The sequence below is a fragment of the Solanum tuberosum genome, unplaced genomic scaffold, assembly GCF_000226075.1.
Source record: "Solanum tuberosum cultivar DM 1-3 516 R44 unplaced genomic scaffold, SolTub_3.0 scf00441, whole genome shotgun sequence".
In the NCBI taxonomy this organism is placed as follows: Eukaryota; Viridiplantae; Streptophyta; class Magnoliopsida; order Solanales; family Solanaceae; genus Solanum; species Solanum tuberosum.
Genome location: NW_006239381.1, coordinates 222,505 through 233,218, shown reverse-complemented (window position 1 = coordinate 233,218; position 10,714 = coordinate 222,505). Strand labels below are relative to the sequence as shown.

Here is a 10,714-nt window from a genome sequence, read left to right as displayed (position 1 = left end):
TTAATGCACTGAAAAGATTGAACCAACAAATGGCTCAAAGTAACAATGTTGGTTTGTCTTCTCGGTCATATGATAGAGAAATGCAAGTTCAATGTGAGAAGATTGTCCGTACTGTGTGAGAGAATTATATTAAAGACCAGTACACTACAATTTATGTTATTGAATTAAAGTTTGGTCAATTAAAGTTAGATGAAATAATTAATTAAGTGGAGAACATATAGCTTTGTAATACTCTATTATGTGATTTTATAAATTTTTATTTATTTGATAAGATTGAATAAACAATTTGAGCTATTTTAATAGTTTTACAACTTATGAAATTTTTATGTTTATGAGAAAATATACAACACAAAAATTTCATATCACATGTTCAAACAAAACTTCAATTTTATCTCATAATTCCATATTATAATATCATATCATAATTCTATATTGCATGGCCAAACTGCCCTAAAAGTCTTTGACCTAACCATGAGTCCTCCCATTACAGGTTCATATCATAGGTGCACAATTTGTCAAATTCGTGACAATATATAAAGTAATTCAGGCTCTATAAAGGAGTTGTCATAATTTTATTTTATTTTATCATAAATAATTGCCAACAAGAACAGTACTAGTTACTAAGTCCTTCCATCAAAGCCTCGAAAGAACAAGGACGCAATAATAACGATTGGGATAAGGCTTTACGCACAAGCCCTACACATTATTACTGTTTTTTTATTTTGTTTTTATTACCTACAGACTACAGTAGTCCAGTGAGATTTTATCACGCATCCACAGTTGCGCACACCATAAAATAGATAAGGTCAAAGAGTTTATAATATAATATAATATGTTGTTTTTAATTACAGCAGATAGAAAAAATCAAGTTGACTACTAATAAATGGAGATGAGGGCACTTTCAAAAATGTTATTCATTCCTCTATCTCCACTATGTTATTTGTGGTCCAAACAACAGACTAGTGATATATTTGCACTTGCTAGTAATATCAGCACTCAACACCATTTTAGTATGTTTATTATATACTACTAGTTCCGTAAGCAAATACGGATTTAGGATTAAAATTTATGGGTTTAACTTTTAAATACTAAATCATTTGTATTTTACAATTATTAATCATGATCCATTAAATTCAGATAAATTCAAAACTATATAATAACATTGTCCCCTAAGTATTGCAAGTAACAATTAATCTTGAGGAAAAACAAATGATGACCTAAGCACATATCAAGTACTTCGCTTCTTCGTAGTATTAACACTGGATAAACATAATGCCAGAGAGTCCATCACTCTCTTAAGAACTCTCAATTTACCTAGAATATTTATTCTTTTTTAATTAAAAGATGCACATTATCATCTTTCTAAAATTATAAATTATTTAATTTTAATTTCTTTTTTTTAATCTTTATTAAAACGAGTTATATTCACACAAATTCCAAGGTTTACGACTATCTACTAAATTTTAAAATGTTATTCTTTCTTAAATTTGATATTGAATTAAATAATATCACGTAAATTTAGATTCAACGGTATCAATTTCAGCTCATCAGCAAAGCCGGAACCGAGCTAAGAACGTGCTTCCACGTAAGCACCTTTTCAAATTATTGGCTCCTCACACGCTCAGCTCAAACGAAATACGACACGTAGGCAAACTGTGTCCCCACTTCTTTTGTTCCTTCGTGACTAAGCTGAATTGTTGGGTCCCATCCCACCCCAACCCAAGTGCTTATGTCACAAAAAAATCTACTTTTAAAAGCCAACTAAATGGACCCCAGGAACTAGTGCCACCTGACTCAAAAGTTTTGTCGAATTACAAAAATATCCCTAGTGGGAACACACCCTACTCCTTTCCGTTTGTCAATAAATACTACACTCCTGACCTTACTACTTCCCTTTTCTCCTCCTAATTACCCACCCCCCTTTAGAAGCGATTTTCCGGCCATGTTGTCCACTTTTCCGGCCACTACTCTGTCCACTGATGGCCTTTTTCCCTATTTATTTCCGGCTTTTGATGGCGGGTTCACTCCTTGGGAATGTATCGAACCGGCTTTTCTATTCCCACAAGAAGTGGAAGAAGAAGAACCGGTTGTTTCACCCAAGGAATCCCCACCCCCTGAACCGGTTATTTTAAACTCCGATTCAGGTTCTGATGACTCCAAACCGAATTCTGTTCACTCTAGTTCCGGTTCAGATGACCCGAACCGGAATAATAACAATAATAATAACACGAACCGCTGTCCTGACGAGAGGAAGCGGCAGCGCACGACATCGAACCGTGACATAGATGAGAGGAAGCGTCGACGTATGGTATCGAACCGGGAATCAGCGAGGCGGTCCCGCATGCGAAAGCAAAAGCATCTGGAGAACCTGCGGAACCAAGCGAACAGGCTTAAAGTAGGGAACCGGGAAATAATGAACCGGTTACGGTTAATTACTTACCGGTGCCAAGTGGTCCAGTGTGAGAACGAGCGGGTCAGGACCGAATCGGCTATCCTTCGGCAAAGACTTGAGGGTATACGTCAAATATTGATCACCCGGCAACTTGAGCAGCAATTTAATTCTTATTCTGCATGGGCATGCAATAATATGGAACAAAGACCTCATTAATTAATCACTTGGACCTATAATAAATCATCATTAAACGTGCTTCTTCCTCTAATTAGCACCACTATATAACTATCAGATGAAATGAAGTCACAAGAGGATTTTCTCTCCCTCTCTCTCTATTTCTTGTAAATTAAATTAAAAGGTGCGTATAATAGCGGTAAAGAGATATAGTAATGTATGTAATGTAGCTACTAGCTAGGAGCTTTGAGGTTGGGACCAAATGGTGGTTTTATTTTAAGCAAAACCAGGCTATCATTATGGTGTAAATGACACAATCGTGCAATGTTTGGCTTATTAGTTAAATGGAACTATTTCCTTTTTGCCTTTCTACCGTTTAGTAAGTATTATGTTCATTGCCATAATTGTTTTTTCATGATTTTTCAATCTCTAAATGGCGGACCCCGTACGTAACATTTGTCGTCATTAACGCTAATCCAACGGTCATTAAGAGTATTAATTATCTCCATGATATGATTAATAGACTTAATCAGGAATAATTAAGTGGCGTCTCACAAAAGGGAACCGCGCTTAAAGAGAATTCTTTATTTCTGCTAGGTTAATACTCTAACTGATTGTTGATGGTTTTTTTTTTCCACTTCATACCACTGATTGTTGATGGTTCACTTTACCATCTGATTTAATTTATGTTCACATGCGTCTATCTACACGCATGCATGGAGAGAATATATAATTGTGTCTTGACAAAAATAAATTATTAACCAAAGGACGGGGAATATGTTGCTTTCAATATATGATGTATATTTATGCTCTTTTCCTTTACTAAACTTTGGGGGTATTTGGATCAAGTACGAAAGCAGATGGAAGCTTTATATTATAGTAATAATCAAGATATACAGATGACGACATGACGTCGTTATGTACTTGTATAGTTATAACTTCATGATTTTAGATGTAATCCTAATTAACGGATTAAGATAAATTCTAAACATCTTGCTCTTTAGAATCATAAAATTTCATGATGAATTACTTTGTAAGAATATTTAATATCACGCAAATATAGGTAAATTGCATGTGCCTTTCTAGATATGGCGCCATAAGAGAAAATTGCTTCAATTCTTCAGCCATCACAAAATGTTCTCTTCTCCTTTCGTCCATCTTTCTCTCACACTCTTGATGGAAATGATAATACCAATATTATGCTTTCGTTTAAGATAAATTAGGGTCAATTTTCTAAATCCTCATTGACAATATTTCTAACTTCATTAATGATATTTCTTCATTTATTCTCAACTCGTGTAAAGGATGTCATGATTCAACAAGTTTTACATAATCATTCTACTGAAACCAGTGACGACTCCTATTTTTTATGTGTGTTCTTTTTAATCTATATATTGTAATCCCACTAAATAAAATTCTTGGCTTCATCATTGACCACAACCCTCATCTTTTATTTGGATTGGCAATGCGACCTCATTCATGTTATTTCTTGTTCAAGATCACACTTAACTGTTATTTCTTTAATAAATAAAAAAACCTCTAGATTATCAATTAAACTTTTTATTAAACAAGTTTTAATAGATCAGATTAGGATAACTGCAGTCCAACAAAAAATATCTCCTGGACCACTTTTTTTTTTTTGCTTTTATGCATTTGACCCGTGAAGTTTTTATCTGAATTGAAACCTAATCCATTAAACCCATAACAAAAAAGTTGCATATGTCATCCCCATTTTCATTTTCCCTTTCACCAAAAGTAGTGTGGATCTATTTATAACAATAAACACAATTTAATTTTCTAGTGCGCAAGTTGAGTGAATATTTTATGTTAGGTGCCACGGATATTCCCCACGTAAATGTACAAAACTAATAAACCACCATGGATAAAGAATTAAAGCGATTAAAGAAAAGTTTGTTTGAACAAGTAAAACTTGTTTCTTTTTCTTCATTTATTTTTCTGTTTCCTTTCCTTTTGAAAAGGTGAAAGATTTGAAAAGCATCTCCGTTAAAACATAAATAATAGTTATGTTTGTCTTTTTATATTTTACTTCCACCTTATATTTTTTTTGTCGACCCTTAGATCAATATATCAGATTTAATATTGATCAATTTGCAAGGTTGATATTTTTATCCAGGGTATAAATGACGTATCCTAATATGTATATTTTAACATCATTATATCAAAAGTATGCTAACATAGCTATAGTTTGAAGAAATTACTTTATAACTATATTTACGTGGACCACGTTTGTATAATTCGCTCGTAACTATATATATTCAGAATTTGTATAATTCAATTTCTAGTTGTATAAATACAAAATTAATATATGTTTACCCTAGCTTGTATATAATTAATTATGTTGTTGATGCATTTGTTAATACATTTGATTTGTATAAATTCTGAAATTTCTAAATGTATAAATACATAATTTGTATATACTGACCATGTTTGTATATTGACAAGTGAATTATATAAACGGAAATATCCATAGCAAAAGAAACTGCTATGGAGAGTAATTAGGCAAATTGTAGCTAAGAAGACTTATTAAGTTAATCTCTTTGCTATTTATGAAATTTCCTAAAATTAGAATTGACTAACATTTACCTAAACTACTGCTTTTGTCACAATTAAATGGCTGTAATTTTATTTTGGTCAACAAAAATATTTGCAAAATATTACTACTAACAAGTGTAAAGAACAATTTCCCCGCTGATAAAAATACGGACATATTTCTAGAACGCCTTACTAGTTTAGTTGCCACCAAATTCTTTTTATTTTTTTTAGTTAACATCCTTTTCTTTAATTCACTCTTGGTGGGGTAAGATTATTAGTATAGTAAAGTAATTATTGTCGAAATCAATTGATGCAAATAGAATAGACAGGTGAACAACCAAAGATCGTGATATGGAGAAGTTTAATTACATTATTTAGAATACTATGTTGTCAAAGATTTTAGGGTAGTCTCCTCTATTAAAATTTAATTAATTTAAAGTAACTGGTAGGTCACTTCCTCATAAAGAAAAAATGTAAGAGTACCAATTAAAGGTTTCGAAGTGTGCATGTTTTTTTAATAAAAAGAACATATTTGCTTCCTTTCTTCACCTCTAAGTTAATTAAGATGAGAGAAAGGCATAAGTATTTGTAATTCGTACTTACTATTTTTCATGGTTAGCTTTATTTTTCCAACCAGAGAGGAGTCACATCATATTAATATTTTGAGTAGTACGTATATAAGTCTGGCATCCAATTTTCCACTCAAGAATATTGAGTTTACAAGTGGAAGTAGTTTCAAATTTGGGAAGATATTAGTTTATGAAGAACGTCTACTAAGATTGGATTTGAGTAACTAATCATCCACATATAAAACGTGCAAACAAGAGAGAACCTAATAATATCCGCGTTTATACTGAAAATAACTACCATAAAGTACTCTTAATTATACTTGGTTTTGTAGTATTACCTTCTTTTGTAATTTGAAATATTCTTTACTTTTTTTTTAACAAGATTGGGTTGAGATAATCATGTTTCTATAATATTCCAAAATTATCCTTAAAACGTTATTAATGATTGGACGTGATAACAACATTTCTACCTTCATAAGGTGGGAGTAACCCACCACCCTCCTCAGACTCCACTCGTAGGATTACGTACTGCTTTTGCAAAACCAAGGGCTTGTTGGAAATTAGTGCTTATCTTTATATGTAGCTGGTAGTGCTGGTCATAGATTTATAAGGAAACAGAGTATCAAAAGCTGGGGCTCCACTTGTTCTTTTTTTTCCCTTATCCAGCAGGAAAAAGGAAAACAAAAAAAATCAGCGGGAAGAATTGTATTGTGCCCTTGCTAAGAGGGCTTTCATCCAAGCTATATCCACCAGGACCCAGGGATGATCATTTTTCATAAAGCAGAATCAGTGAGAAACCTTTAGGAAAATGATAAAATTAGGATAAGGAGCCGAAGGACTTACTGTGCCTTGCACTTTTGTCAGTAGTTGGTAGGAACGAGGAAATGTCTGCAATATGTCACTATCTTTTCCCAACTAATCTCTGCATTATTGCATTTGCAGTGAATTAAAAGAAAAAAACATCAGTCCAATTGAGAATGGCTCCATGTCGTCAACGTTACAAACCTACAGCACAAACAGAAATTGGGAAATGATTATAAGCCGTTATCAAGTATTCCAATGTAAAGCTTGAAAGCATAATGATTTTACACAGATTACAAGTTTTTCCCAATATTTGGGGAGAAATGAAGAAGGTGTTGAACCAAGCCGTACATTCATACAGGAACAGTTAGCCAAAAACCACAATGATTGAACACTTACTTCCCAGAGAACGGTCAAAATTAAGCTGAAACTACAAAATTGTACCTATAAAGACTAGAGAAAATTTCAACATAAGATCACATATAAATCATAAGCGTCTAGTTTCTAACTCCAGCACCTTATATAGCCACCAGATTGTCATGGCAAGGAAAGGAAGAAGGAGAATCAACTTTTAAATGGCTTTGATTTTTTTTGCCACATCTAGTGCACTATGGTTTGGTGTCAGCATAACATATGCTTTCTTCGTCCCGTCAGGCATGATTGATGTATTTACTTTCTTCATTTCAATCTTAAACAGCTTCTTTACAGCATCCCTTATGCTCTTCTTGTCAGCATCTTTGTGAACAACAAAAACCAAAGTATTATGACGTAATATATTCCCCATAGTAGACTCAGTTTTCAGAGGATATTGGATGACCTGGTAATATTCAATTTTGTTCCTCTGTGACACACTATTGTTGAGATGCTTGGGATTTCTTTCCATTTTCAACATCTTCCTCCGTTCAGATGAGACTGAATTTTGGATATCTAATACATGCATATTGGTTGATTCATCCGATTTCACTTTAATGGCATATGCTAGCCTTTGTTTCTTGGCATCTCCCTCTTTGCGACCGTCAACTTCACAAGATACAGGACATAGAAACTGAGAACCTCTAGCACTGAAGCTTGTCAGCAATTCCTGATATAAAAAAAGGATCAGAAAACCAATTTTCTTTATAATGCAACTGCTGCTGGAAATTAAACCTGTTTTCTAGTCCTTGAAAGTGATGCTGGCAACATTAAAATGAGGGATTGTATAACAATAGATCAAAGGCCATTTCCATCAGCAAAACTCATTTGTAGAACATAATTTTCCATTTGCAGTTTGCATTTATTTGTTACCTTAGGTAAAAAAGAGGGAAGGGCCACACAAATCATGAGAGAAATCTCAATAACTTCAAGCACCTTGTCACATTTCCTTATAGACGACTATGCATGTTTAGACTTCGCAGACACTCAATTTGAAAAGCCTTGAAGTATCTTATTCATGCAATGCAACAACAGGAGTAAACTAATGAGAATTTTTATTTTTTTTAAAATAAGGATATATGGTCCCAGTAACAATAGAAAATAGGCAGTATAAAATGTAAACCTTTGGTTGCTTTGGGGCGGGTGTGAGGACATTTAAGTGTAGACCTAATTACGTTACGTATCCTCTTATACTCTATCCTTGTAAAGTCGGATACATTGTTATCAGCTTAAATCTTTGGTTTAGGCAACAGCTTTGAATTGCCATTGCAAAACCCAAAACACCATCCAAGGTTCTATTATCCTAACGATGAGGCGTCTGTCACCAACAAACAAGATGCTAATACAACATCTAATTTAACAATGTACACTAGATGATCAAACTATGATAGTGTGAAGACCTCTAAATAAACTTAATCAGAACCACATTTTAGATCCACCAGCTCCACCTAAACCAAAAATAAAAAGGAAGTGGGGCATAAACCTACATCTGAGGATAAGCCATTATGAATTTCAGAAATCTACCAACAAAAAATCATACTCCATCCGTGTCAACGTAGATGACACTTTTTCTGTTATGGGACGTCCCAAAATGTTTAAATCATTCAATTAAAAATATTAATCTACACAACTGTCGGTAAACAAAATTCATTTTGGTATCCAAATCTTATCTTTGATGTAGTGTTTTTTCCCATAAATATAACTTTTCAACTATTATCTTGATATACATTTTTTACGAAGACTAATATATTATAGAAGCCAAGTTATCATCGTCAACATTTTGTCAAGTCCAACACCATCATATAAATGAAACAAAGAGAGTAAAACAATCTCCAATAAACACTTTTTCAACAGAAACTCACATAGGAGTACTAAAAACTTCAATAAACATTTTTGCAACAGAAGTTCACATATGAAAAAAGAAAAATTAGGACATCATTCACCGTATGCAAATATGATAACACACACCTTATGAACTTCACAGTGACTCAGTAGTAAGGTTACTTAGGACTTCGGCATAATGCAAACTCTGATACCAAACATCTAAGAAAAATGTCTGCCCAAACAACACATTATCTTGGGAGAGCAAGTATTCCACATAGGCATACATGTCAAAAATATGTAGCAATCACTGATAAAATAATCATGCCAATTTGGATAATCTTGGGTATAATCCCACATCTAAAGTCAATAAAGCACAGAAGCAGATGCCCTTGAAACAATCAATTGTCAAAGCAAGCATTTTAAACCTGAATTGCAAATTTTGCTTTCTCCCGATATAAAGCAGGAGATAGAAGTTAACAGTGATAGCTACTCTGCTCATCCTTTCTGAATTTCAAATCACTTTCTAATCTTGACTCATACTAAAGGATATATGTATTGTGCTCTGGTGATTTATGAAACGATGAGAATGTCAATTATTAGAGAAGGGAAAATCAAGTTGGGGAGAAAAGGGACATTTCTAGGTGATCATCCGAAAAGGAAGAAAAGAATTGTCCAAGGCATGCAGCAGACTCAATTTTTGACGAATAACAAAACTTTGATCTTCCCTTTTGACAAAAGTGCCGGGTCCAAACACATTTTCGATGATACTTTCAGAAAACAAGGTCAATAATTTTGAAGACTTGTATAGTGAGCACCATGGAAAAATGAGAGCATAGCTAAATTCAACACTGAGAAATCAAAAAGAGAGGAGATGACATGAAAGATAGATAGTTATTTGAGCTCACTATAATTGACCACATGAATAGAAATCTTAAGATCATGGAAAAAGAGTTGCTGAATGATACCCAATTCTTTAAGCATTTCATTTAGCACTTATCTTATTTCAAGACTTTTCTCTTCGGGACAAACATAAGATATTTGAGTTGAGCTAGAATAACCGTAAATTATTCCTATTGGAAGAAGGAAAAGAATAAATGAACAAATGAACTTGAACTTATGACATATTACGATTTTATGCAATGATGATTCCAAGTTGTTATGTCATTCTTGATATTTGAAGGTTATATCATGTCCCTTTTTTAAGTTCTTTTAACAATAAGAACGTGATGATTCTCTTTTATCTCTGGAAACTAAGCCATAAAGATTGAGTGTTCTCATGGCCCGAACCAGAACAACTCTTTACTTCTAGGTATCTATGTCTAGTCAACGTTGTGCCTCCACCATTTGGTAAACTTGTATAAATCCTACTAGCTGTTTGCCATAAAATAAAGAGCAATGCAACATTCCATGTTAAAGCGCTAGGGCGTAAGTCATTGGAATAACATTAGTCTCAAGGGAGATCCTAAATCCAAGCAATATGTATTATATTATAATTGAAGAAAGCACTACAGTTGAGCAAAATGTAAAGCCAAACTTGGAGGCTTGGAGCTAGTTCTTACATCGCAGAGAGTGGAAATTGCTGTTTCAACCTTTTGAGTATTCCCAATTCAAAATTGAGCTTACACGCAGTGATTCAACAATTAGAAGATAACAATACAATATATTTATAGTCAATTAAACATCATCCAAATAAACATCTAGAAATTAGACATAACCAGTTGTGTAAAATATAACATGTATAAATGTCTGATTGGAATTGCAAGGAAAAAAAACTCACATCGCTGGTCTGACGGAAATTGCCGAGAAAAGAACAGAGGTTTACAGAAGAAGACGACTTGTGAACGGGAACAAAAGCGAAAGAAAACGTAGCCCTGGTGATTGATACTGAGTAACTGAATATTTGATCCTTACGCCGGCTGGAACAAACAATAGCCGCCGGAGTGGCTATTGCAGTAGCCATTAGAATTGGGCGGCGCAACCAACTATAGGG

The 10,714-nt window shown here is 33.6% G+C and overlaps 2 protein-coding genes across 3 annotated transcripts in view; one reads left to right on the top strand and one right to left on the bottom strand.

The window, feature by feature from the left end:
• Positions 1 to 1,746: 1,746 nt before the first annotated feature.
• On the top strand, positions 1,747 to 2,938 carry LOC102585909 (basic leucine zipper 63). The gene has a single exon (XM_006363742.2). The coding sequence runs from the start codon at positions 1,943 to 1,945 to the stop codon at positions 2,606 to 2,608; it is 666 nt and encodes a 221-aa protein (XP_006363804.1). The 5' UTR covers positions 1,747 to 1,942; the 3' UTR covers positions 2,609 to 2,938.
• Positions 2,939 to 6,731: 3,793 nt separating this feature from the next.
• Positions 6,732 to 10,714, bottom strand: part of LOC102585355 (60S ribosomal protein L23a-like) — a 4,468-nt gene continuing 485 nt past the window's right edge. The window contains exons 2-3 of one of the 2 annotated variants that reach the window (XM_015303625.1): positions 10,502 to 10,676; positions 6,732 to 7,570 (exon numbers count right to left, since the gene is read on the bottom strand). In XM_015303625.1, coding sequence (XP_015159111.1) covers positions 7,061 to 7,570; positions 10,502 to 10,676 — 685 coding nt within the window. In that variant the 3' untranslated portion in view covers positions 6,732 to 7,060. Of the gene's footprint in view, positions 7,571 to 10,501; positions 10,701 to 10,714 lie in introns of both variants that reach the window. The other variant, XM_006363740.2, reaches the window with a different exon arrangement.

Coding starts and splice junctions, on each gene's coding strand:
- LOC102585909 (XM_006363742.2), top strand. CDS start 1,943: ATGTTGTCCACTTTTCCGGCCACTACTCTGTCCACTGATGGCCTTTTT.